Source organism: Bos taurus, chromosome 18 (assembly GCF_002263795.3).
Source record: "Bos taurus isolate L1 Dominette 01449 registration number 42190680 breed Hereford chromosome 18, ARS-UCD2.0, whole genome shotgun sequence".
Classification (NCBI taxonomy): domain Eukaryota; kingdom Metazoa; phylum Chordata; class Mammalia; order Artiodactyla; family Bovidae; genus Bos; species Bos taurus.
Window position 1 is genome coordinate 14,325,197 of NC_037345.1, and position 26,670 is coordinate 14,351,866.

The window sequence follows — 26,670 nt, forward strand, 5'->3', positions numbered from 1 at the left end:
ATATTTTGTCTGATTTTGAGTACTCAGAAGTATGTCATATAAGTGAAATTGTCCAGTATTTGTCTTATTTAGTATAATGTCCTTAAGGTTCATCCATCGTACCTCACTCTTTTCTTTTTAAAGGCTGAAAAACTACTCCACCTTTTCCTTATCCACTCGTCTGTCAATGGATAGTTCAGGTTGACCCTATGTTTTAGCTGTTTTGAACAGTGCTGTAGTCAACACTGGGATGTAGACGTGTCTTTGAAACCTTACTTTCAGTTCCTGCAGCGTATGTTCCTAGAAGTTGGATCCCTGGACCACGTTACATTTCTTGAAGAACCTCCAGTGTTCTCCATCACGGCTGCATGATTTTTCATTCCCACCAGCAGTGGAGGAGGGTCCCACTTTCTGCACATCCTCACCAGCACCTGCACAGCCATCCTGATGGGTGTAAGGGGGTATCTCATCGTGGTTCTCATTTGCTTTTCCCCAGGGATTAGTCATCTTGAGCATTTGTTCATGTGTTTATTGGCCATTTGTTCATCTTCTTTGGAGACAGGATTGTTCAAGTCTTTTGCCCATTTTTTAATAGAATTTTTTTTTTTTTTTTTTTAATGGTTGAGTGTTACAGCTTCTCTACATATCCTGAAATTTAATTCCTTTTTGTTCTCTGGGTCCCACCTGTGCACAGGCATGCAGATGACAGCATCTGTGACGTTTGTCTTTTATGGCCAGGAGTCACATCATTGTGGTTCAGACATGCCAGAACACGGGGGTGGGGGTGGGGGGTGCACTTCTGCACAGGCTCGTTGGTGCAGAACCAGCACCTGCAGCAGGTGGGACCCATACCAGGTGTGGGCTCCGCCAGGTGCAGGATCTCCATGGGGGTGGCCTGAAGGTGCTGAGGCCAGGATGGGCCAGGTGAACAGGTGTGGCCTAATTCCTGATGTTGAGAAAGGTGCTGGGCGATGAGGGGGAACACAAAGTTGGGGGGCTGGTGAGAGCTTAGGCCAGGGAGCCCACAAAGAGGAAAATGAATGGGGTCGTGTCTGCAGCTCCCACCCCTACCAGGTATAGAAAAGCACGGGAGTGGGGGTCAAGGTGCCCAAGGATATGCCCAAAGGCCAGGCTGACCCCAGCTTGGCCCTGCTGCCTACACCTGTTGCCTTCCACCTTGGGCCAGCCATTGGACAGGGCATTGTGAACTGAGTGGACAGGGCACCTCTGCTCAGAAGACACCACTGGCCTGAGAGGGGAGCACAGACCCCAAGATGTAATGAGCTCAGATCTCTGACTCATAGAGATCAGAGTATGTGATTTCAGGCGAGACCCATGTCCTAGGTGGACACCCTGCGTGGTGGGGTCCCATGGGGAGCTGGGAGACCAGGGATCCATGTTTGCACCTCCCAGGGCACCAGCTGTCCCATGGCTCATGCCTCGCCTGTCTCCTCCCGCTCTGATGGGCCCTGGGGACACAGCCTCTGGGTGACCCCCACCCTCAAAGCCACCTGGTTGTGAGCAGAGGACAGCCCCTCGGGGCCCAGTAAGGGCAGGAAAGGAGGAGCAAGTATAATTTGTTTCAAAAGGAAAAAGGTTGAAGGCATTCGGATTTCCAGGGAGGGACCCCTCCCCCCACAGCCACATCTGCCCTCCTGAGAGGGGTTGTGTACAAAGAGCATGTAATTAATTTATTTATTTCTTTACACATAACTGAAGTGATGTTACAGTACATAAGTTATTTACAACTGTGCAGTAATGTGTTGCAAAATAAATTATCTAGAAGGCAGCAAAAGTACATTGTGAACGTGTATAAAACTGTACAGCGTTTACGGGTACACTTTTTATATGATTATTGGCTCTGTAGTGTTTCAAGTTATGTTCTCAGAAAGAGAAACAAAATGCCCAAGATTAAAGGAAAAAATATACAAACCACGTGGATTTGACTCCATTAAAAACACAACTGAGTGTCCTGCCTCCGTGTCCCTGTGAGGCAGGTGGGCGGGCGGCGCAGCCAGGCCCTCGCCCGGCCCAGCGTCCTGGCCCCGGTCCGAGGCCCGAGCCATCGGCAGCTTCGTGGTGACAGGACGGCAGCCGGCCCGGTGCTCTCCCCGCCCTCTGACCAGAGACCGCTGTTGCTGAGGGGTAGACGCCTTAGTTTTATTCTCTTGAGTCGATCAAAAGTGGAACCAGGAATTTAAAGACTGCTCTCCATCCTACAGCTCCTGAGATGCCTGCGTAGCCGCTGGAGAAGAGCCCGAGGCCACCGCGCCCACGCCTGTGCCCCCGGCTCCGCGTCCTCCCGCGGGGGCCGGTGGGAAGGAGGCGCACCAGGGACCCAGCGCGGTTTCTCCCTAGGCGTCCCCACTGGGGACATGGTCTCCTCCCGCCACCTGGACTCGGCAGCAGACGTCAGGGGGCTCGCCTGTGTCCTGTGCAGCTGTCCCTGCACATCAGGCCGGCAGGAGCACAAAGTCGTCGTTGACGTCGACCATGGGCACGTAGAAGGACGGCACCTCGTTCACGCACAGGGACTTGTGCCCGGCGGGGTCCAGCTCCTGGACCTTCAGCTGCCACTCCATCCTCTGCACAGCGTTGAGAGCCGCTGCCTCATGCTGCTGCCGCATCAGGAGACACGTCTGCACGGGAAACGCGGCAGGTGAGAGGGAGCAGAGACCCTGCCGCCCACTCCCCCTGCCGCGGCACTTATGCGAGGTCGGGGCGGGGGACCCTTTTAAGCTCTGGCCTTGGGACGGCCTCTCGCATCTGGGTGTCTTCCTGCCCAGTGAGTGGCCTTGCTGAGCACACAGGCGTCTGTCCATCCCTGCTTCATGCCCCTGCGCCTGGGGGTTTCGCCTCTAGTCAGAACTTGTAGCAGTTTTGCTTTTCTGTTTTCATTTTACAATTACTTTATTTATGGCTGGTAAGATTGGCTTAACATTTGCATTCTCAGTATTAGAAATAGGTACCAAGGCAAACAGACTAATACAAAACCTGTGCAGTGTATTTCACGTTAAGAATGCAGAACGTTGGAATGAGGACGGTACCTGGGTTTCCCAGATGGGTCACAACCCGAGGCAGCACGTGTGGACTGGGGGGAGGTGTGGGGGGGGGGGCGGGGCATGTTGTGGGAACACATGGGAGATAGAAGCATGGCGGGTGGGAGCACAGACTCGGGTTAACAGACTTAACGATGTCACAGTGATCGTGCAGGAAGCTCATCTTATTTTCTTAGATGAGCACACAAGCATTTTGGGCAGGATATCACAGTCTCTAAATTGCTTTAAAATAATTCAGTTTAAAAAACTATTTCAGAACTAAGCCCTGTGTGCACCAGCAGGCCAGGCGTCCTCGGCACGCAGTCACTCATGACCCTCAGAGTCGCGCTGCTCTTACTTAATTTAAGGTACTACGTAGTGTCTCCATCTCTGGGTGCTCCCGAGCCTGAGCTACTCCTGGGCTTCTGAACTGCTGTACAGTCCGAGTTTTCATTGACTGAAATGAAACTGTTAGGCTGAAACCCCGTGACACCCCACAGGCATGCCTGTTTACCCAGAAAACTGCCCTGAAGATGCGGGACCTGAGGAGGGTGGCCTGTCTCCTAGTGGGACCTTGTCCACCCTGTGGTCCCAAACGAGCAGCCACGCACAAGGAGCCCGTTCCACGGGGTGTGGCCATTTCATGCCCCTGCACTCTCTATACCTCACCAGTTGCTTTTTCTGTCCATTACTTTTTAAGTTCTTGGCACATTAAGGAAATTTAGACTCACGTGATCTTTTTAATGTACCAAGTCTCGTTTTACTTTGGTCAAAAAGTATCTCCCTATAGCAAAGTTTTCCAGGCAGGCTGGTGGTGGGAGGACTGACCATGTGACCTCCACGCCTCGGAGCTCGTCAGAAACGTGGCCTCAGCCAAGCCTGAACGCCCTGTAAGCTGTTGCCTCTCTGCTCTGGGCCCCTGGCCACCTCCTTGGGTATGGTGCTGGGGGCAGGGGTCACCGAGGTAAGGTTGGGGTGAGGCCGGCAGCCCAGCGTGGAACCTGGGTCTCGCCTCCATCAACTCCACACTCAGCAGGCCCTGCCTCATGGGCGCTACTCTGTAGCAGGCGCGTCACTGCCGGTGTGTGTTCACGCGCCTACAGAGGAGGACGTGCTTCTTACTTGCTAAGCTCTCTATCTCCCCCCTGTCCTCTGCCTGCTGCACTGGTCAGCACATCCAGGGCAGGGCTGCTGGTGGATGCTGTGACCTTTGAGGAGGGTCAAGGTGGGGTCCCACAGAGGTCTGACCGCCAGCTGGTGACAGGAGCTGCTCCCCGCACACCTGGACAGGAGGGAAGACACTCTAAGAGGCAACATGGGGGCGGGGAGGCCTCGCTCGCTTGCTGCCAGCTGGGCTCAGAGCCAGTGTGAAGCTGCCTCCTCCACACGCAGCTCCACAGCAGCCGCCCCCACCCGGAGAGCCCAGCCCGCCACTGCCGCTCAGGGAGGGGGGCTCACCTTCATGCGGTCGTACTTGTCGTCCACGTCCTGCAGCCAGGATATGAACTGGCGGGCGTTGAACCTGTCCCGCACTGACTTGTTCTCATCACCCTGCAGGGAGAACCAAGTGCACGTGAGCGTCTGGGAGGGGCAGCTTCCTGGTGGTCAAGATCCGCCCCCCTCCTTGGGGTGCAGGTGCTGGAACCCCCCCAGTGTCCCCACATCAAGGGCCAACCAGCAGGACACACCCCCACCCTCTTTATGGGCCCAGGCAGCCGCCCCCCAACACTGTCCAGGGTGGAGCCGCCCTGCAGGTGACTCTGGACCCCCTCAGGGTGGGCCCACGCTGGCATCTGTCCAGTTTCTTCTTTGTGAAAACTGCAAGTGGTTTTTTTCTTTGAAAAGGACATTTGGGAGGCCTGAGGCGGCTGAGGGCCCCTGCGGTGGACAGTGGTTTTGGAGTGGACCAGGTGTCCCCACCGGCTCCTGGCGGCTGGGTGGGCGGGGCCTCTCCTCAGAGCCGCAGGCAGCCACCTGCCTGAGGGGCCCCAGCCCAAGACCTCCCGTCTCTGGACCTTCAAAAGGAAGCCCAACAACGCCCTTTCAAGGTCAGGAGATCCTTTTTCCTTTTAGATGCAAAAAGCAAAACTTCTATCTAACCAATTAATGCTTTTTTAAGAAAAACATGTCACTGCTAGCACATTTTGAAGTTTTGTATCCTTAAAGATAACCACTGTTACGTCACATGTGGCCAGCCTCCATGTGTGCCAGTGGTTGGGGGATGGGAGCCTGTTAGGGAACTTGGTGCCGAGGCCTGAACAGGGACAGAGGCAGAAGGCAGGCCCGGAAGGACACACTCTGGGCTGTTTTCAGAGTTGCAGCGGCTGATGAGAGTAGGTCAGGGTGCACACAAGTCAGCTTGCTTTTTGCACATTAGATCTCTGACATGTCCATGCGTAGGGTGGGGGCCCTGAGGGGCACAGGCTCCACCTACTGGGACAGAGCGGGCTGGACCCTTGGAGTGGACACACGGGGCCACTCTAGAGGACCGACGAGGCAGATCGTGTGTTCTGACAGGTGGCACCCTGGGCCCTGCCCCAGACCGGTGAGTCACTGGTAATGGCCCCTGGGCCTGCCTTCTGTCAGTGGCAGCACCGCGTCCCCAGGGCGACAGTCTCTCTGGGTCCTCTGCTCAGGAGCTCAGGAAGCCCCAGGGCAGCAGCTCTGGCTGCTCGTGTCCGAAATTCATGTGAGCTTCAGAGGAAATGGTCAGCAGATGCCCAGCCCACGCCCCACCTGGCTCTCCAGCGGCATGTTGTACACCTCTGAGTCCAGCAGCATGGTGCAAGCGCTGAACGGCACCGCCTGGTTCGCGATGGTCCTCGCCGCCCGGCAGTGGACCCGCAGGATCTCCTGTTCGCAGGAGACGATCAGTTTTTCCTGAAGAAGAGGGGCCGGTGAGCTGAGAGGGTGGGAGCTGGGTGCCCCGGGCCCACAGCTGTACACTCACCCGCTCGATGCTGTGCTGCAGGCGAAGCTTCCCCCGGACGGCCTCCTGCTGCTTGAACAGCTCCTTCAGGGGCTCCGCCAGTGAGGGTGGGGGCGCAATCTGTGGTCACAGGAGAGATGGGCTCACCAGGGGCCAGGAGCTGCCCCAGCTCCACTCACCACGGCCCCATGATACCAAACCAGGAGCCCACAGCATCTGGATGCTTGTCCCCGAGAGCAGGTGAGTGAGCCCCCCTGCCCCAAGGGAGCTGCAGGCACCTGTGAAGAGGGCGGGGGAGGAGGAGGCAAAGGAAGCCAAGAACTGGGGGTCTCTACTGCTACCTTGGTACGGTCAGGGGACAGAGGACCAGCAGGGTCCTCTGTTTACCACAGGCTTCACGCACCCTGAGTAATGTGAGGCGTACTGGGACGCAGCTGCCCAGAGGCAACACAAACAGAAGAGTGGGCCTGCCCGTCTCCCCTGGGTGTAGGGCTTGCCTGGCCACTTTTGAAGAGACACCGCCAGGCCAGAGAAGCCCATGGATGCCGGCAGCCACCCCCCAGGGAGAAGCCAGTGCTTCTGAGTCACCCAGGAAACGTGCAGCCATGACCATGGGCTGGAGGGGGCAGGAGGGAGGAACAGCCCCCAGCTGCAGACAGACCGTCTAAAGGGCTGCACTTGTGGCCAACACTTGAGGTATTTGCTGTCTTCCAATCTTTTGAACTTGAACTTGAAAAGGGAAACCCCAGCTGGGTCTCTTCAGCTGCCGGCCTGCCCCCTCAGGGCCCAGGGCACCTGGCAGATATCTCCGTCAGGGTCTCGGCCCTGAGATCCCCTCCTCCTGCTCCTGAGGGTGGAAGCCCAGGCCCACCTGCGGGGCGGCCTGCTGTGACCCCAAGCCCTGCACCCCAGATAGGGTTGAGCCTGGCACACACGCAGGCTGCTGTGGGTGAACTTGAGTGGCAGGGGCACAGCACCCTTGGCTGTTGCCTGGTTTCTAGTTCCAAGTGTTCTACAGACAATGAGCAGAAAGTCCCTCTCCCTGAACAGAGATCCCAGGACAGGTTCCTGAACCTAGTGCCTCAGGCCCTGTCTGTCTGGGGACAGGCCGCACATGTGGGACACAGCCTGCCCTGAGCCTGATGGACAGAACAAGAGGAAAGCTGGGTTTTCCGCACAGAAGGGGATGGTGTCGAAAAGCGAGGCGAGGTAGTGCACACGTGTGAACAGGTGGCGCCTGGGGAGCATCACGAAGCTCAAGCGGCCAGGTTCTGGCTACAGGTGGAGAGAGGTGGCCCAGGTGGGCTCTCCTGGCCGTGAACCCTGTGCCTGCTCCCAGGTGGGGGGGTGGGGGCCAGCCAAACGTGGAGGACACGCTTCCCCAGAGATCCATGTGGCAGGACCTGCCCATAGCCCAGATGCGAGTATGGGGATGGGATAAGGGGTATGCATGATGGGGCTTGGATGGTCACAGCTGCGCAAATGCAGGGTGAACCACGGTGCAAGAGGGCAGGGTGGGGGCCTGTGTCTGGTAGGCCTGCTGGGTGGGGACCTGCTTCAAGGAGGCAGGAGCAGCGCCCTCCGGCCCCTGGGGAAGAGGGGTCTAGGGCCAGGTTCTGTAGAGGCCTCGTGCTGTGTGAAGGGGAGCAGAGGGGGCTGGGCATGCCTGAGCTGGGTGGGCTGGGGTCCAAGCGCAAGGTGACCCGGTGGCTGCGGGGTGGGAGGCGACACTGGGCAGTGTCATGGGCAGATGGCGAGTGGCAGAGGCCAGCACGGAGGGGGCTGCTCCCCACCTCCAGAGCGGGCACTCACCACGGGGATGTGCAGCTTGCTGAGTGGCTTGCCGTCCAGGAGGTAGGAGCCGGTGTAGGTGACGTACTCGGCATAGCACTGCGGCGCCTGCGGGCTGATGTAGCACAGGATTTTGCGCTTCTCCTCAATCTTCTTCCGGATCTGCAGGTACTCGAAGTATGGGTTCGACCTGTCGCTGTGGTAAGGCTCGATGGCGTCCAGCTTGATGGCGTCCACGATGGCGGCCAGCGTCTGCTGGATCACCTCACGTGTCTGCCGCGTGGACGTGTGCATCTGCTGGGCCAGCTGCTGGCTGGAGCGCTGGAAGCGGCGTTTGCGTGGGTGCTGGGCCTGGGGGTCGTCATCCTCAGAGCCGCGACCCTTGGCCCTGGGGGTGGGCGTGGGCGTGGGCTCCTTTTCGGTGGGCGGTGAGCTCTGCTTGTGCTGGTTGGCCAGCATCTGGGCACGGGTCCTGGTCATGCGCTGAGGGATCTCCTCCACTTTGGGTGCCTTTGGGGCCTCAGCCGTCACTTTAGGTTCTGGTTCGGTGGATTCAGGCTGGACGCTGTCCAGGGGCCCCTCGAGCCCGGCACTGTCCTGAGGGCCGGCCCCATCTGCCACATGGGTCTGAGCTGAGCCATCCACGGGGGCATCAGGGGTGCTGTGGGGTGAGGCCGAGAGGTCTTGGCCCTCAGCCTCCTCATCCCCACTCCCTGGTGGACGCTGCTCCGAGAGGGCTGGTGTGAGCCCTGAGCCAGGGTGGGAGTCCTCAGGGGCTCTCCCGTCTGGCCCGGACCCCGTCTCTGCCGTGGCCTCAGGCAGCGCTGCTGGCTTTGGCTCCTCCAGGGGCTCTGGTGCAGCTTCGGTGGGGAGCCGGGCGGCCGCCTGGTCAGAAGGCGACACCAGCTGTTGGTCAGCAGCTGTCCCAGCAGCCTCCCCACCGCCCGGGAGCACAGGGGCCCCCAAGGGGGTGTTCTCTGGAGGAACAAGAGGACTCTCTTCCACAGGCTCTGCTTCCACGTCAGGAACATCCTTGGTCTGGAGAGGGAGCTCTGGCAGTGAGAAAGGCCCCAGGTCGAGGTCATCCTCGGCAGCGGGGAAGGCACCGGGCCAGGGCACCGGCTCCACCTGGCCGAGCGCCGACAGGTTGTGACCACCTTCCAGGAAATTATTCTCCAGGGGCCCCAGTGCCTCCACCTGAGCCACGGCCGTCACACACGCAGGCTCTGGGGGTGCGTCAGGGGGCGCGTCCGGAAGGGACTTGCAGTTACTGAAGAAGGACTCCAGCCGGGAGGGAGGGGCGAACGGGGCTGACTCCTCGGAAGCAGAGACTGCGGCTGGGACTGCTCCCTCGGCCTTGTCCTTAGCTTCCAGTCCCGGCTCGGGGACTGGCAGAGGGTATGAGACTGGGGACCCCGGGTAAGGGGGCTCAGGATGGAGCGACTCGGCCGGGCAGAAATGTTTCGGGGACTCTGGGAACCTCTGTGGGGACTTCAGTAGGAGGTCCGACCCCACAGGCCAACCGGCCGTGTCACCGGGAGCACCCCCAATAAGGCCAGGGGGTAGGCCCTGCTCTGCAGCAGCAGGATGCGCCCATTCGACCGGCTCCTCTGTGATGACCGTGCTGAAGGGGCCCTCATCCAGGGGCTCCAGGAAGCTGGGCTCTGGGGGGATGATGGCTGCAGTGGCCTGCTGGTCCTCCGTGGCATCCAGGGGAATACCAAGGTCGGGGGGCAGGGCCCCCTCCATGGACGGGGCCAAAAGCTCATCTCTGTGTGAAGGGGGGGACTTGGCTTGTAAACCAGCGAAGGCGCCCTCTGGGGAGGGGGTGAGGTTGACTGTGGCCGCAGGCGGGCAGTGCAAGGCGTCGACTTTGGGGGAGGGCATGCCGTAGTCCGGGGAGTAATACCCTGGAGACAGGCAGGTGAACTTCTCCGCGGGTGCTGGAGGGCCAGGGGCCTTGTCCTCGGGGTGCTGCCCTGGTGAGCCGTAGCTGGGTGCAGCAGGGACGCTCTGCTGTCTGAACAGCTTGTCCCCGAGGCCAAACTCCTCCTCGGGGGTCCTCCTGACGTCCACAGAGACCGAGCGGTAAAGGTTCGTGCACAGTGGCCTCGTTGGTGTCTGGCCTGGGGTCTCTGAAATCCCACTTGTGGCCACGGAGAACCTGTCAAAGAAAGAGGGTGAGCAGGCGCTGGCAGAGGTGCTGGACATTGGCTGGGGGTCCGTGCAGTCAAACATGAGGTCGGGGTAGTCGTCGGCGCTGCAGGACGGGGTCCGGGGCGTGTGCATGGCCTCCTCGTAGCTGGGGCAGGACACCACCGAGGCGGGGGTGGGGACCCCAGTGGGCCGGCCATGGTCAGGCCTGGGGGATGCAGGCAAGACCTCTTTCATGTGGGGTCCTGCCAGCCAGTCCCGGGGGTCCACTGCTAGTCCCGGGTGGGGCTTGTTCTCAGTGGCGGGGGCAGGAGGAGCGGACTCCTTAGGTTTTCTGTCCTTTGGGGTGAGGTCGGGCCCAGGCGGCTTCTTGGGTGGGCCGTCCAGACTCTTCTTGCGTGCATCCTCTGCGGGCCGCGCCTTCTCCTTGAGCTTGGGGTCCCCAGAGCGGTGCCGCAGCTTCTCCATCTGCCTCATCCTCTCCTTGTGCCGCTTGTGCCGCTCCTCGATCTCCAGGTCCTTCTGGGACAGCATCCGCTCGAAGCTGGTCATCATCAGGTCCCCGTCGCCCAGAAGCTTCTCCCGAGGCCGCACGTCTTTCTTGCCCGGGTCTCTGGTCGGGAGCAGCTTGTCATTTCCGTTGCTGAGCTTCGTGGGGTCACCCTTCTCCTTCTCGGGATTCTCCTTGATCTTCTCCTTCAGCCTGGCCTCGCCGAGCTTCCCGCCCTCGTCCTTGGCCTTGTCTCGGAAGGCGCCGGGGGCGGTGTCCCTGGCCGGGGGCTTGGGCTCCTCGCGATGGTGCCGGTGCCGCTCCTTGTCCTCCCGCCACCGCTCGCGGTGCTTCTCCCGCCGCCGCTTCTCCTTCAGGAGGCTGAGGGCGCTGGAGCCATAAGGCCGCAGCTCCTTCTCCACCTTCTTGGGGGGCTCTCGTTCAGGATCATTTTTCTCCTTCTTTTCGGTAGAAAACAACTCGAGAGCTTTATCCAGCTCATCCTCTGCGTCAGCCTTGGAGCCATAGGAGGCGCCGTAAGCGTCGCTGTCCAGGAGCTCCTTCTCATACTGGCTGGCGTCCTTCCGGCTGCCTGCGTCCTTGTAGTCGTCGCTCTTGTCCTTCTTCTCGAGCTTGTCCTTCTTGCCCCGCTCTCGATCGTGGCTCTTCTTGGAGGAGGACGAGGCGTGCCGGTGCCGCTCCCTCTCCCGCACCCGCTCCTCTGGGGGCTCCGGGAAGGACACGTCCAGGAGGGCGCTGAGGCTGGGGTCCTGGCCGCGGTCGGGGAAGCCGTCAGAGGATGCCTCACTGGCCTTGTCGTTGGAGTCCTCGCGGAAGTCCTGCAGGGCCTCCTCCTCCAGCCGTTCCAGCAGGCTCTTCTCCACCTCGGCGCCCTTGCTGGCCTTCCTCTCGCGGCCCTGCTCGCGGTCCGGCCTCTCCCGGTGCCTGGTCTTGGCCTTGTCCTCCGCAGGGGGCCTTTTCTCCCCCTTCTCAGGTGGCTTCTGCTTGCTCCTCTTGTCCTGCACAGAGTCCACAGATGTGCGGTCCTTCCTGTCCTTCTTCTCCTTGTGCTTCTCGAAGGTCTTCTCCCTCCTGTCCTTCCCCCCGTCCACGGCCCCCTTCTCCTTCTTCTTCTCCCTCATCTCTTTGTCCTTCTGCTTCTCAGCATGGGCTTGCCTGTCGGCTGAGTGTTTCCGGTGCCGGTCAGGGGGATGCAGCTCCCGCCCGTCCTCTCTCTCGGGGGGGCCGTCCCCCCGCCCCTCACTCGCCTCCCCGATTTTGAATCCGCTTGCTGTGTAGTCGTCTTTTTCATCTTCACTTTCATCTGTGAAGATATCTGCAATATACCAGCTTTTCTCTTTGCCCTTTTTCTCGTCTTTTTTTTCGGAGAAGTCCTCGGAGAGGACTCCAGGGAAGGCCTTCTCCCGTTTGTCTCTGCCTTGATCAAGGGACGCCTTCCTCTCCTTGTCTTTGCTGTGCACGTCTTTATGCTTTTCCTTGGCATCCTTTTTCTCTTTAAAACACTTATCAAACTCTCTGTCCCTCTGACATTTCTCAAGGATGAGTTTTTCGCTTTTGTCCTTGTCGCTAGACTTCTCCTTGTGCTTCTCCAGCTTCAGCTTCTCCTTCTTCTCCCTCCCTGGGTGGTGCCTCTCCCAGGGCTCCAGGCTCTTCCCAAAGTCACAGCCGTACTCCTTCAGGTCCTCCCTGTGCGCCTCCTCGGGCTTCACGCGCCCATCTCTCCGCTCCTTAGCAGCCTCGGGGGCCTCCTTCCGGTCCCGGCTGCCCTCTGTGGACTCACGCCGCCGTTTGTCCTTCTCGCAGAGAAAGCTGGGGACAACCCTGTGCCTGTCAGCCACATGCTCTCGCCGCCGCTCCAGGCTGTCCCTGTCCTTCTTCCGAGAGAAGATGTCCCTGTCACCGCGCTTCTCCCGGGCCTTGCTCTCCCGCCTTTTCTCCTTGCTGTCCTCCTTCACCGTCTCCAGGATCAGCCTGGCCACAGAGTCGCTCTTCATGTCCCTGTAGTCTGTCACTGGGGAGTCCCAGCTGTCTTCCCCTTTGAAATCGAAGGAGGAATCTGACAGGTCTGAGAACCAGCGATCCTGCTGGTCGTCAGAGAGACTGAACTTGGTGTCTTCGTTCTCCAGAAACTGACTTTTGTTACAGTACTCATCAAAAGCAGAGTCCTCCCGATACCCTTTTTCTTTTCTGAGTTTTTCTTTATCCTCCTTGAAGATCTTCTCCTTCTCTTTGGGAATTTTTTCCTCCTTAAAGTCATTCTTTTTCTCTAACTTTGAGGGCCTGTCTTTGGACTTCTTCTTTCTTTCCTCTTTGTAGAGCCGCAGCTTCTCCTCTTTAGGAGACTTTTCTTTCAGCAGCCTCTCCTTCTCCGCCTTGTTTGAACGGTCCTTCTCCTCCCGGAAGGCCCTGCCCCCATCCTTGTTCAGGTCCCTGATTCTCTTCAGCGACTTCTCCTCTCTGGAAACCTTGATCATCTCGTCCTTAAAGAGCCAGTCTTTCTCTTCCGACTTCATCTTGCTGAGCTTCTCCTCCTTCTTGCAGTGGTCTCGCTCATGCTTCAGGCCCTTCAGCTTGTTCTCAGCGGGCACGTCGTCCAGGAGGATGGCCTTGTCTGCCCTCTGCTTTGAGTCCTCATACTCGTAGGTAAAGCTCTTCAGCTTCAGTTCCTGGCTGACAGAGCACAATCCCTTCTCCTTGCTTTTGTGTTTATGTTTAGTCTTGTGTTTCTTGACGACTTTGCCCTCCTTGTCCAGCTTGGGGATGGCACCGTCCCCGCTCGGGTGAAAGGAGTTCTTCCTGTCGGGTAGCGTGCCCTGCAGGCCAGCCCTCTTTTTGTGCTCCTGTCTCTTCCTGACTGGCTTCAGTGACTCCACGCTGGAGCCTTCGGAGGAGCCATCAGACTCACTGCTCAGTCTTGTCCTGGTGGAGTCTGATAAGGAGCTGACCTCAGACCAGGCGGGAGAGGAAATGGTTTTCCAATTGTCTGTCCGCCAGTGCTTGGCGTGTGGGTCCGCGTGGCCGGTATTATGCTTCTGGGCAGTGGAGCTGCCGTGGGATGAGGTGGAGGAGGCGGACAGGGAGCTGAACAGGGCGGGGTCCTTCAGCACCAGCGGGGACTCCTTGAGGCAGCCCGGGCTGCCTGCTGAGTCCCCGCCATCCTCGCCACTCTCTGAGGACTCGCTCTCAGACTCGGATGAGCAGAACGTGTCGCCCCTCTTCCCAAACCGCACTTCTTTGCCCTTTATTTCTTTCTTTCGCTTCTTTTTCACTTTATTTCTTTCCTTCTGCTGCTTGCAGTTCGAAGGCTCCCGGGTCTTGTTGCCGGGCAGCATGGTGTGGGCTGAGAGTCTCAGCTTCTCCCCCGCCCCCACAGCGACACCGACGTCCTCCTCATCGGACGTGTCCGACAGGATGCGATGAGACGCCTTCTTTGGTGCAATCGTGCTGTTTTTAGTGTAGCTTTTCACTTCCATTTTGGGTATAGAAATAAAACTATTTGACTTGGCTTCTCTTCTGTAGTCCTTTTTCAGTAAGTGTTTGTCGTCCACTGGGGGGGTTCTGTCCTGCTCGTCATCTTCGTCAAACTCATACTCGTCCTTGACCGGGGTCACTGTTTTCTGTGGCTCTGGATTCTTGGCCTTGTGCTTCAGGCCCTTCTCAAACTCAGAGTCTGTGTTATTGCCATCGACTGAGCTGGAAGGTGCGAACGACGGGGCGTCCTCCTCCTCCTCCTCGGAGCTCTCTGCAGGAACAGAGAAAGGAGTCAGGAGCTGTTCAGGCAGGGGCAGTGGCAGACAAGCCCAGAACTTGAATAACTTGACTGAGGCTGGCCCTGGGTTGAGTAGCCAGATAGGGGTCTGCACAGACATGGGGCTGGAGGCCTTGCACCAGAGCCCCACCCAGGGTGGGGTGCCCTCACAGTCTGGAAGCTCTCACCAGGCATCCAAGCAGGGCATCCAAGCAGGCTGCCTGCAGTGAGACCACCTGTCCTGCCCCCTGCCTGCCCCGCTCCCCACCCCAGCACTGACCAGCTGAGCTCTCCTCGCTAGACGTGTAGGTGCCCTTGCCCAGAAGCAGGTTCACCATGGTCGGGGAGCTGGCCACCTTCAGCGGTGTCTCGCCCTTCCTGTTGCTCTGCTGAGGGTTCCCTCCGTACCGGAGCAGCAGCTTCACCACCTGTGTAGCAGTGAGAGGCACATCAGGGACGTGAGGAACGTGGAGCAGCCACTGCACCAGCGCCTGCTCATAGGGTCTGAGCATGCTGCCCACCAGGCCTCTCCCCACCACAGACCCATCACACAGGTTCCTGGTATTTGGTCCAAAGTTTTGTACTGGGTAAGGGTGGGGGTGGGAGGGCTGTTTCAGACTAGGGAAAACAAAGACCAAGCTTCCACAAGCAGGTGTATTTCATGTTTTTTATTTTGAAAGTAAGATTGCCTGTTTCTAGTTTGTGCCCAGGACAGCTGAACCCAAGGACAGGCGGACCTGACGTGTCACACCTTATAGAGACGAAGGTCTGTGAGGACCCTGTACCCAGCACGTCCACTGGCACCATTTCCCTGAGGCATTTGCTTCCTTGGTGTCTCTGTGTTACCTTTTTAGTAATAATGTATTTTTATCCCTTCTTTCAGGCCCTGCCATGCCTCATTTGGGATCTTAGTTCCCTGACTCAGGGTGGAATTTGTGCCTCCTGCCGAGTAAGCATGGAGTCCTAAGCACTTGACGTCCAGTTAAGTGGGGTGTAGTTAATGTTTTACACTCTTTTTTGATGTGGTCCATTTTTAAAATCTTTATTGAATTCGTTAAGATTTGCTTCTGTTTCTGTTTTTCTAGGCTGTGAGGCATGTGGAATCTTCACTCCCTGACCAGGGGCTGAAGTGGTGTCCCCTACATTGGAAAGCGAAGTCTTGACCACAGGCAAGTCCCCTAGTTGATGTGTCTGTCTTGACGAACAAGTGCAGGCTGTTCACAGACACTACTACCGCACACCCGACAGCGACCGTCCAGTGCAGACAGTGTTCAGGTGCGTCAGGAAACCACCGCTCCGTTGCCATCCTTGTTTCAGTCCGGTGGCCTCCCCGCCCCTCCGGCGGCTGGCAGACTGGACAGGGGAGAGCAGTAACTGCCTCTCCACTGCGGAAGCTCCCCTGCCCTCAATCACCACCGTGGACAACCCTGGGGCCAGAGGCTGGGCTCCAGGGCCATGTCCTTGCTGTCTGTCAGCTGAGGGCCAGCCACCCCAGCTGCTGAAGGCCACCATGTTCCCAGCGCTATGGGCCCTCCCTCTAGGACTAGAGCAATGCAGGCCAGTCCCCTTCACATGGAGAAAGGGTCTCTGCTGTACACACCCTTGTCCACCTGTACAGTCCAGGGTCACTTCCCATCTCCTGGTCTTCCAGCTCCCCTCTGCAGAGGCCCCCCGTCCTAAGGCCCCATGTCCACAGGCCTCTGACTGCTCTCTAACAACAAGTTTAAAGATGAGCTTACAAACGCAGGCCTCATTTCATGTATACCTGCCCACTGACCTGGGGATATTTTTAGCAAATCCTGGATATTTCATGAATTTTTCAGCCTATTTCTCTAAAAGGGCTCTTAAGAAAGAAAAACAAAACCCCTCTCATCTTCCCTAAAAGTTGCCTAATTCCTGACATCAGCACTCTGTCTGATGTCAGGTGTCTGCAGGAGCTTTGGCATCTCGAGCCCTTCCCAACCTCTCCCGGCACCAATGTGTCATTGTCCTATTGTGCCCATCCCCCTGGCCGAGCTGCTGGTTCCCTGGCACCTGCCAGCAGTGACCAGCAGGGCCACCACCAAAGACCAGATGTCACACATCATCACGCTTGCCTCACGTCTCTAGACAGGGGCCTTTTCAGGACACTGCGCTGTGGAAGTGGCCAGACACCCCTGCACGTGTGTCTCCAGTGCTGGGCTGGCACCCAGGCTCACAGCTCTGGGGCTGGTCACACGGTCACCCCGTGTGGCTGCACCCGCCCAAGGTGCCTGGTCTGACAGCACAGGGATGCGGACAGACAGAGCTCCCATTCTGGGGCTGGCCACGCCACCTTCTATCAACCAGCCATACCTGTGTGGCCAGAGCAGAACCCTGACTCACAAGCCATGGCAGGTATGCAGAAAGCTGGGCTGAGCTGGGGTGGGGGGTGGTCAAAGACTCATTTCCTGGTCGCCCTGCCACCAGGAAGGAGAGAGACTAGGAAGCTGCAGCAGGCCCACCCGGGGGTCTGTGGGGAGGCACCCACCTTGTAGTGCCCGTTGTTGGCGGCATCGTGCAAGGGTGTGTCATCATCCAGGCCCTTGGTGTTCACCTCCGCGCCCGCAGCCAGCAGCTGCTTCGCGACATCATAGTAGCCTCGGTTACAGGCCTCATGCAATGCCGTCCAGCCTGGAAACAGACACTCAGCACGTATGTGACTTAACCCTCAAGGCCACTTCCACCTCGGGCGGCACAGGAAACTCTAAGGACGGGCGCCCAGCCTGGGTGTTCTTTCCTGGGGCACCTCTGGGTTGCCCATGACCGCTAGCGGTTAACCCTACAGACTAGGAAGCTGTGAAGGGTCCAGACAGGTGAGCAGCATCATTACACAGGAAAGCAGAGCAGGCCGTGGGTTTGGATAGGCCTCTGTGCAGCAAGCGCCAAGGCCTCCCAGGGAGTGACCACCCCATGGATTTGGAAAAATTCAAGGTAGCACCTCTTAAAATATCAGTATTCCTAAGTTAGGTTTGGATCAAACATACGGGGATCGTGCTCAGCAGGTGTTCTGGGGTCCCAGGCCTCCTGAAGAGGCAGCTCTAGGCACACAGGCAAGAGAAGAGGGTGCTGTGTCAGAGAGTCTGCCCTGGTCCTACCCTCCGAGCGCTCACCCGCAAAGTCCTTGACGTTGACGTCCGCCCCCTCGCTGATAAGCTCCTTGATGCGCCGGGCGTCCCCCCGGATGGCCGCCCGGTGCAGGCGGGTCTCCCCACGCTCGTTCCTCTTGTTCACTTTATCTTTGGTTTTTGAGGCAGAGTTGGGCGTCCCCTTCTGACACACTGTCGACTGGGAGGGGTGCTTTGGTGTCATATCCACTGCAGGCCAAGGAGAGGACGGCAGAGGTTAGCAGGTGGGATCCACCACAGTCCAAGAGAGGGCCGCCCCCAGCCCTGGACCTCCTGGGCTCACCTGGGCTGTTGGCGGATTCCTCGGCCGTCATCTGCATGAGCAGAGCCACCTGCTGGCGCTCAGAGAGAGGGTAGCCAGCGCGGATCCCAGACAGCCCCATGCCGAAGAGCAGCCCGGCCTTGCGAGTGACGGGCTCCTTCCTGATCCGCTTCCGCTCAGGACCCTGCTTCTCTGTGAGGCGTGGGGGAGAGAGGGGACACTTCATGCCACGGAGCCCTCAACCCTGGAGCCTCACCTGGCCGCGCGGGAAGGGAAGGGACAGCTGGCGGCACGCAGGCCACCCGGCATCACCTCTTCTGGCAGTAACCGTGCTGGGGACACGATTCCAACACCTCGTCACCAGCCACTGAAGCCAAGCCTGGCCCCCACCGACCATCCACTGCTCCAGGTGCCTCCCCAGACCGTTCCCTGCACGCCAGGCGGCGGGACGGCCGACCCGAGTCCCCGCTCACACAGGACGGGCCTCGGTCTAGCAACTGCTTGTGCCTGTGGTCCAGGGCCTCCGCCCCACCCGCCTCCAAGACAGTTCAGATGTAAAATGCAAACACAGTTTAGAGACCCATGGAGAGGTCAAGGCTGACTGGGCAGTACTGTACCTTTCTTCTTGCTTCTAGGAGCCTCCATCTCATGCCATGGCGCTTCGAGGAGCGAACCAGCCTTGCAGTACCACGGCGTGGACTGAGCTGGAGGCATCTAAAGGCATCAACACAGAGCACTAACAAGATACGGGGCCAGCCCGGCACCCCTCAGCCTCCTCACAGCAGGCACGCTGCGCTCCTCGGGCCCCTCACACACACCCTGTTGGCCGCAGACAGCCACAGTGCCCGTGTCTTTCACGGGGCAGGGGTGATGGAGAGAAAAGCACTCCAACTCCTGGGATCAGGAGCCCAAAAAAAAGCTCATGGGAACCGGGGATCCACCAAGTCTCAGATCCCTCCCCTGCGTCCCTGTGCGTTTTGGGGGAGCCCCTGTATGGGGTGTCCTAGGCCATGGGGTGCAGACCACAGGGTCGCCACGGGGGGCCACGCTTGAGAGGTTCTCCCTGCACCCCTGGGCTGGGTCAGACCCCAGAGAGAGGCAACGTCGCCACTCCCAGAGCCACACACCTTTACCGCTCACCACCTCAGGCCCTGCAAGTATATCACTTTGCATTTTCTTTTAAGAGTTTTCACTGCCACTTCCTTAAACTGCTTGTTTATAAAAACTACAGCTGTGACTTGCTGACAGTGCTCATCTGTGTCGTACGTGATCACCCCCCAGGCCACCCCACCAACTACTGATTTTTAACCAACCCACAAGGCAGAAGCCCGAGAAAGGAAATTCAGAAAAGATGCTCCTTATCATTGACCAAGAGCCCTGCTCCCCCACAAGCTGTGAAGGCAGTGAGGAGGGGGTGGCGCAGGGGCCCCGGCCTTGCACCAGACATGGCTGGCAGAGCAGGGACCTGGTGGCTCCAAGGAGTCCTGAAAAATGAAGCCATGGTGGATGGCAGTCAAGCCGCAGGGCCTGGCCCAGAAGCTACGCCACAGCTAAGTGGTCACCCAGATCTGTCTGGGCACAGTTTCGCACAGTGGAAGGGTGGCCGTGGGTGTCAGAACCCCTGTGCCCCGCCCCCTGGGAAGGGCCTCAGACAATCGGGGGGGGGGGGGTGTGTGGCCTCCCAAGGGCTGCTGCCGAGGGACAATGCAGACATGAATTCCCCAGAGACAAGGACAGAAGCAAAGCCTCCCACCAGGCTGCCCTGCCAAGTCCACGAGGTCGCCCTGGAAGCTAACAAACCAGCGCCACTCCTCTTGGGTTACATAGAGGCCTTCGGGACAGACGCCATGCCCATGACTGTACGACTCCAGAGGAACCTGGCAGAAAGGCCACAGCCGACTCTGTCTTCAAGTGGCTGTGCAGGCAGTGACACCCAGGGCCAGGGGTGCGCCTCAAGGGCTCCACCTGCACAGCTGTTAGTGGCAGCTGAGAAGCACCTGCTGCCCAGACACTGACCCCAGCTGCAAGGCAGGGCCCTGGGGACCCAGGCCTGCAGTCTCAGGAAGAACGAAGGCCACCCACAGGTACACCGAGCACATGGCAGGCAGGCCCCCCACCCTCGGGGATGGGAGAGCTGGAGGGCTGAGGCACCCCCAGCAGGAGTCCTCATGTGTGAGGAGGCCTCACCCCACAGGTGGAGGTTTCCCGAGGCTTCACACAAAGGAAGCCCTAAATGTAATCCTATCTCCTGAGATGCCGGCTTCTCCAGACTGAAGTGCGGTTTTTTTCTACAGGCGCAGCGGGTGCCAGTATCTAGAGGAGCCCATGTCTGGCTGGGCTGCGAGTCCCGGATGGAGTGGGCGCCCCCGGAAGCTTGGCCACAGAGGAGTGGAGGCTGGGGTGCTGGCACTGTAGGAGGGCCCGCCTGCCTGACCGCCGTGTCCTGTCAGCACGCACCCACCCCAGAAAGACTTGCAGAGCCTCCTTCCTGCCCTGTGTGACGACCCCAAGGACACGGCAGAGGAAGTGTCCCAGGCAGTGGGCCACTCCCCTTGGTGTTCTGCTAAGGTTTTGTTTCTTACATCCACTCAGAAGCAAAACAGAACCTACAGAAGCCCAGACGGCAGGTGCCAAGTTAAGAGACATGGATACTGACAGGTGCGTGTAAGCAGCAAGGGCAGGCCAGGGGGTGATGTGCAGGGGCTGGAGGCGCCGTGCCCCCCTTCTCTGGAGACATGCCCCTTCCCAGGCTGATGAGGGAGTGGTCTCGTGAGCTGAACGTCCCCTCACCACTAGGAAAGCACGACTATGTGACTTGGCACCCTGATTCTCAAGCTTGGTCATCTTGCTGGTCCTCTGTGAAGTCAGTGCAGATTTATCATCTCTTCCTGGGACGTGGTCACCCAGCCGTAGCTGCAAGGATTCCAGCAGCCCTCAGGCCTTCGCTGGTGTCCCCCCAAGAGGCCTCTGGAAGATGGCTCTGCTCCCCCAACAACTGCCCAGCTGGGGCTGTGACGAGAGCAGCCCCAAGCACCTCTGTTTCAGAACCTAGCATGCAGAGTTGTGCCCCCCTGACCCCAGCAGAACTGACAGCATCCAGCAGAGAAGAACCCCTGAGTCAGTGGATCGTGGCAGCAAAGACGCAGAGTAAGTTTCGGGGAGAAGACCTCCTTGTGAAACCAGGGCCACCTCTGGCTTTCGGGTGAGCTCTGCAGATGCCTCCCCCTCCACATCCCCTGGTTCTACCTGCCTTCCACTCTGAGTGGGGCCCACTCTCACACCTGCACAGCCACTGGGCGACCGTGTGCTCTTTCCAGAGCCAGGCTGGGCGCCCCAGCTCCTTTCTGCACCTCAGCGAGGGTGCCAGCACCGTGAGGGTTCACACTTTGCTGCCTGTGCTGCTTCCCAGTGCGGGAGCTCCGTCCTCTTGGGGACGCCGTCTGATCTCCTTGAGCCGGCTTCCCCATGCAGCCCCTCCCACTGCTGCCACCTGGGGGTTTGTCCTCGCTTCCACCTCTCCAGACAGAGCGGACAACAGCTGTTTCCAGCAGAGGCCATCCCTCAGGGGCAGGATGGCACGAGCCTGGGAGACCTCGCGGCCCCTGAGCGAAGGACAGCATCCTCTGGCCCAAGGTATCATACGGCCGGCAGGCTGTCCTCGGCCTGTCGCTGCCACCAGAAGCCTGTGTCTGGGGCACAGGGTGAGTACCCATCATCACACAGTCCTAGGCTTCCCGGCAGAGAGGTCTCTCTGGAGACTGGTTTGGCACAACAGTGCCAAAAACAGTGGGGAATCGATGACCCCCTCAGATGTCACCACTGCCTACACTCACTCCACCCTGAAGGCTGGGTGGGCATCCACAGTCCAGGGCTCGGTCACAGCAGGCAGGAGGTGGGGTCAGTGCCAGGCCCTGCCATCCTGACAGTGTCCTATCTCTTGGTCTCAGAAGCACACGGTCCACCACACAGGACAGAGTCACAGCCAGGCTTCTGACCTAGAAGCCCGCCCGGGCACCGTCCACACGTGGCGCCACCCCCGCCACCCCCCCCACCCCCCCTGGCCCGTTACGCTCCGGCCTCAGGCCTGTCACCCGGCTGCAGCGAGGACCTGCTTCCATCCGGTTTCCTGCTGCCTCCTTCTCTGTTTAAAGCAAATGACCATCACTGACCAGCGAGAGATATCTGTGTGGCCTTCAGCAAGTCCCTGACCCGAGGCGGGGCGTGGAAGGCAGTCTTTCTCCTCCCCATTCCCGACTAAGGCTTTAGCGCCTGGCGAGGGCGACAGAGTGTATTACACAGGACCAGATGGGAGGCCAGAATCTATGAGGTAAGGTCAGCATGAAGGGACCGAACAACAGGGCTTCCCAACCACTGACCCCAGCTTTCACTTCAGCAACCCCTGCAAACTGAAGCCAGGATTCCAGCAGCACACGGACGGGTCGCCCACTCTGCTGGTCCAGCCCATCTGGAGGCCTCCAGGCACCCCTCAGGCCCCATCCCCAAACCCTGGCGACCAGTAGACAGAGCAGCCACCTGACCCAGACCAAGTGGGCCCAGCCACACCCTCCAGACTCAGCCCGAGATGGAGCTGGCCAGCACCCCACACCAGTCCTGCTCTCACTGGGGTCCTGAGGACTCCAGGGTCATGGCATGGGTGGCTCACAGAGTGTTACTCTGCTTTGGTCCATGCCCAGCAGGTGGCCAAGCGCCTGTGTGGTCACACAACTGGCCTCCAGCACTCAGTAGGGCATGTTCTCAAAACTCCAGAGCCCAGCACATCCCCCCAGAACAGGCCCTGCCCCTCAGGGAAGCCACGTGCAGCCATCTCTGTCCCCAGGTGGAGGCAGTGAGACTGTCGTGAGACTAAGCAGGAAGCCTGGTGTGTGGTGGTCAGGTAGGTGTGTGTAGAGCTAAGCTCCGGGGCGGGGGGGGAAAGGCAGAATAACCTGAAGCAGGTCCCAGTCCCACCAAGACTGGCACTGGGCAACAGCAGCAGGCAGGAGGATGCCCCTTCTGGACTGTCCTGGGTGCATGTTCTCAGCAGGCTGGCCCCCAGGGCAGGGGTGGGGGTCTGGGACACAGCTGAGGAGACGCCACTGGTGGCTCAGAACCAGGCTGCATCTCCCAGCAGGGGGCGCCGGAGGGACACGGGCACTCGCCAGGGAGCCCCGACTGCAGTCGGGGAGGGATGGGGATGACTGCAGCCCCTGGCCTCTTGGGGAGGACTTCATCCCGCCCAGATGGCTGGTCACCAGGAAGGGCAGACGGGTCAGTGACCAGGGCTGCAGGCGAGGTGCCCAGTACTGACCCAAAGGACATGACGCTCCCCGTTACTGGAGTCTGGTTTGCCCCATGAACAAACCAAAGAGGTAAGAGAGCTGCGCAGTGGGCCCCTGGGGGTCACAGTCACCCCCTGCTCCAGCAGGCAACTCATACCCTGCTGTTGAAGGGTCACTGGTCCAGTAGGACCTGTCCCCAAAGGGGCGATGATGACCAGGAGGAGGGTGAGTGCTCCGTGTTGGGTCTCTGCACACAGTCACCCCACAGGCCTTGTGCTGAGGTGCTCCCAGCCCCCGGCCGCCCCCTCCTGGGGCAGCAGTCTTCCTGTGAGTGGCAGGAAGGCCTTGCAGGAGGACACTGACCTGCAGATACCCAACAGCAGCACTGCCCTGCACAAACCAGGACTGGCCGAGGCGCTCAAGCCTGAGCACGTGTCTGGGCCGGCTGTGTCCTCTGCACCAGACCTGACCCAGAGGGTCCCTGGGAGGATGCCCACGACTCTCCTTGTGAAGGACCCCATGGAGGCTGGACCATGGGAGCTGGACCACGACTTCCCAGTAAAAAGTCGTACCCCAGCTGGCACTACCACCCCCACCACCTGCAGCACCTGCCTGCAGCGCACGAGCCCATGTGCTGACTCAGGACTGGGGGCCCAGGGGCCACACGCCGGGGGCGCCTGTGCAGGAGCTTGAGGAGGAATAGACTCCTTCCAGGCTTCTCCCTCTGCCACTTCTCCCAACTTTCTACGTCTATCTCATTTCTGTGCCTGTACTTGTCCTGTGACCTGACGCAAATTCTCACACAGCAGGGCCTGCATCCCACTTCATCCTGGCAGGACCTCCGCTCCTTCCCCCGTGGCTGCATCCTGGGGGAAGCAGGACCCCCTCGCGGCGCCATGGATTCGCCCATGCTTGCCCCTGGCTCAGACGATCGGCAGGCTGGGAAGGCTCCAGCCCCAGGGCCAAGAGGAGGGGAGTGAGCTGGCCAGCAGGGGGGCCAGGTTCTTGCCCGGACCCAGCTCGTCCCTGTGAGCAGCTCAAGACGAACAGCCCTGGGAGCACGGGCAGTGTGTCTCCAGTCCTCCTGCACGCACTCCACCACACGTGAGGGAAGACGGCACTCGCTTCTGCCCGTTTCACAGTACCCTTTGGCTTTTACTTCAAACAACTGGGTTAATTTATGTGCGTCAGCAGCCCTGAGGGGAACCCGTTTATCCTCCCATATAAAGCTCTCCGGAGGCTGAACAGAGTGCAGGTGCCTGGGAGCTCAGAGGAAGAGGAGCTGGTGGTCACACACACGGTGGACAACACGGGAGGCCCCTGGGCTGGGGCGATTCTCTGCAGGAAACCTTCCCTGTCGGCTCCCAGTCACCCCGCCATCAGTAAAGAGCCTCGCCCAGCACCCCTCGCAGGCCTTCAAGAAGGACCCCCCGGAGTCAGCGCAGAGCCCAGGCTGCGAGGGTGGGCAAGAATGGTACCTGTGTCCGAGTCCTTCTGTTCTCCATTGGCCCCCACGGTGAAGGGCAGCTTCCTCTTGGGCGCGCGCTCTCTCACCTCCTTCCCACCATCACTGCGGTCCAGCTTTGGGGTCTTGGTTAGAGAAACTTTATCTTTGTCCTGGAAAAAAAGAAAGTTAACACCTTCAGACACCATCCCTGAATTAAAGTTTCAATGTCCTCACATCTACAAGGACTTCACTTCCTGTGTCAGGAGAACACACTTCATACTTGGTAATGGAGCCTTCTACCCGCCAGCCATGGCACTGCTCCTGGGACGGACCTGGAGGTGAGCAAACACACCTTCAGAGAGGCTTGACCAATGGTGCCACTGTGCACTGTAAAGCCTCCCACTGGACAGGAGCATGTCTACCCAAGACAATGGGCTCCCCTTTCTGTGAAGCCTGGTCTCCCCACCTTCCCATGGGCAGCCCCCTGCCTGTTCCATGCTCTAGTCATCTCTGCCCTCGCTGCAGGCCTGTGACCCTGCAGGCGGCCCCAGGGTGGGCGGCCCACCCCAGCGCAGGAGCTGGCCTGGATGGTGGTGGGGTGTGGCCATCACTCCCAGCCCTGCTGGCCTCTCAGCAGGTTAAGGACCCAGAAGCCCGCATTCCAGCCCCATCCAGGGAAGTCCAGTCACGCATCTGCCTTGGTGTCACTGTCTGCAGAACCGGAGGTGATGCCTGCCTCGCAGGAGGGGTGGAGGGCTGAGACTCCACAAGGCCCCACCCAGAAAGAGCAGCACGCAGAGCCCTGTGAGTGGGGTGGGACGGGGCGCACTCCAACTACGCAGTGCCCGGCTCATGGGCCCACAGGGCGCCACACAGGCCGTTGGGCTCGCGCTAACACGGAAGACAGCACTGCTACCACCATGCGGCTCCCTTCCCCAGCAGCAAGCTTTCTTTCTGGAATCCTCCCCACACACACCACCCTCACAACACCGAGGCCCTCAGGTGATCCTGGGAGGGGACACTGAGGCCTGGACGCCACACAGCCCTGTCTCCTGGGGCCCCAACAGCCCTCTGGTCTTGGAAGGTAACAAGACACCCTGGGTGACCAGGGGTCCCACCAAAGCACACCACAAGCTGCAGGGGCATCTGGAGTGCACAGAAGGGCCAGCTAGGCGAGGCCCGACACAGGCCCACCTGTCCCCACCTGCACCCCACCCCTGCCAGAGAACAGACCCACCAGCTAAGCCCCAGGAGCCTCATCACCTTCTCACCAAGAAAACTCCTGGCCCAGCCGATGACTCTGATCTTTAGACATAAAAAAGATAATCTAAATCACAATGTCAGAAATGCAAAACATTTGAAAAATCAATGTAATGCACATTAAGAAAATAAAGTACAGAAACCATGACCCTCTCAACTGCAGAAATGGCCTGAGTCGTCCTGACACCACCCCCCAGGACACTGTGAGAAGGGTGTCCCCACTTGACACAGGCTCCGCTGCAAAAGACGGGGTTCAAGGCGAGAATACCTACAATTACAACTACTGAAAAACAAAATCACTTTTTAATGAGCAAAAAAATACGAGCGTGCACTTAAGAAAGTGCCTCCACTCCAGCACAGCCATGGGTGGGGGCGCCCACCCAGACAACAGCCTTAGGGGGTGGCTCCTCCAGTCAGAGCAGGCCCCCCCTGCAAACCCTGATCTTCCTGAGGGATGGCAGGATTGGACACCTCGAAGAATAATGAGGAATATACAGTCCAACTCTTCAGACTGGTGAGTGGGTGAGGGAGGCTGCTGGACAGAAAGTGGGCGGTTCCTACACGCTACAGACAGCTAGGAAGTCACACTGAAGCATGCCGTGTTAATATCGAGAGACATCACACACAGGAATAAACCTAACAAAAGATGCTCAAGGCCTCTATGCAGCCGACAAATATCCCTGAGAACAGAAACAGGACTGATAAAACGGAGGCCACCTGTGTTCATCACTGTTAACCCAGCAAATCTCCCAAACACATCTTTGCATTCAGAGCAGTCAAAGCCCAGCAGATCCACCTTTTCCAAAATGTACATGGAAACCAAAGGGGCAAGAATAACAAGCACAATTCTGGAGAACAATGAAAGCGGACAAGTTAAATTACCAGGTACCAAGATAACACAACAGGTGGCCCTAAGCTAAAGGCCAAAGGTCCAGAGCAAAGAGCAGAAGTGAGCCCCACGTGACCACCACAACCCAGGAGGAACGGACAGCCTTCCAGTGACAGTGACCAGGTGGACATCCGTGGGAAGAAAATAAACATTGACCTTCCTTCGCAGCTCAAAACAAAACTGAGTCCAGACAGATCACAGAGAGCCTGTAGACAACAGGAAAACACGTGTCTGTCT

At 59.0% G+C, this 26,670-nt stretch overlaps 1 protein-coding gene and 1 long non-coding RNA gene across 10 annotated transcripts in view; one reads left to right on the top strand and one right to left on the bottom strand.

Moving 5' to 3' along the window:
• Positions 1 to 1,660: 1,660 nt before the first annotated feature.
• ANKRD11 (ankyrin repeat domain containing 11) overlaps positions 1,661 to 26,670 on the bottom strand; it is a 119,667-nt gene continuing 94,657 nt past the window's right edge. For 7 of the 9 annotated variants that reach the window (XM_059877402.1, XM_005218779.5, XM_005218780.5 and 4 more), the window contains 10 exons: positions 24,316 to 24,454; positions 17,580 to 17,750; positions 17,282 to 17,485; positions 16,660 to 16,802; positions 14,431 to 14,578; positions 7,759 to 14,144; positions 5,968 to 6,066; positions 5,754 to 5,897; positions 4,476 to 4,568; positions 1,661 to 2,618 (listed from right to left, as the gene is read on the bottom strand). In XM_059877402.1, coding sequence (XP_059733385.1) covers positions 2,433 to 2,618; positions 4,476 to 4,568; positions 5,754 to 5,897; positions 5,968 to 6,066; positions 7,759 to 14,144; positions 14,431 to 14,578; positions 16,660 to 16,802; positions 17,282 to 17,485; positions 17,580 to 17,750; positions 24,316 to 24,454 — 7,713 coding nt within the window. In that variant the 3' untranslated portion in view covers positions 1,661 to 2,432. Of the gene's footprint in view, positions 2,619 to 4,139; positions 4,300 to 4,475; positions 4,569 to 5,753; positions 5,898 to 5,967; positions 6,067 to 7,758; positions 14,145 to 14,430; positions 14,579 to 16,659; positions 16,803 to 17,281; positions 17,486 to 17,579; positions 17,751 to 18,175; positions 18,273 to 24,315; positions 24,455 to 26,670 lie in introns of those variants that run through there. The other 2 variants (XM_024978923.2, XM_005218783.5) reach the window with 2 other exon arrangements.
• Positions 6,066 to 7,868, top strand: LOC132342794 (uncharacterized). Its single transcript, XR_009491287.1, has 2 exons — positions 6,066 to 6,186; positions 6,339 to 7,868. It is a non-coding gene; the product is annotated as an uncharacterized lncRNA (long non-coding RNA).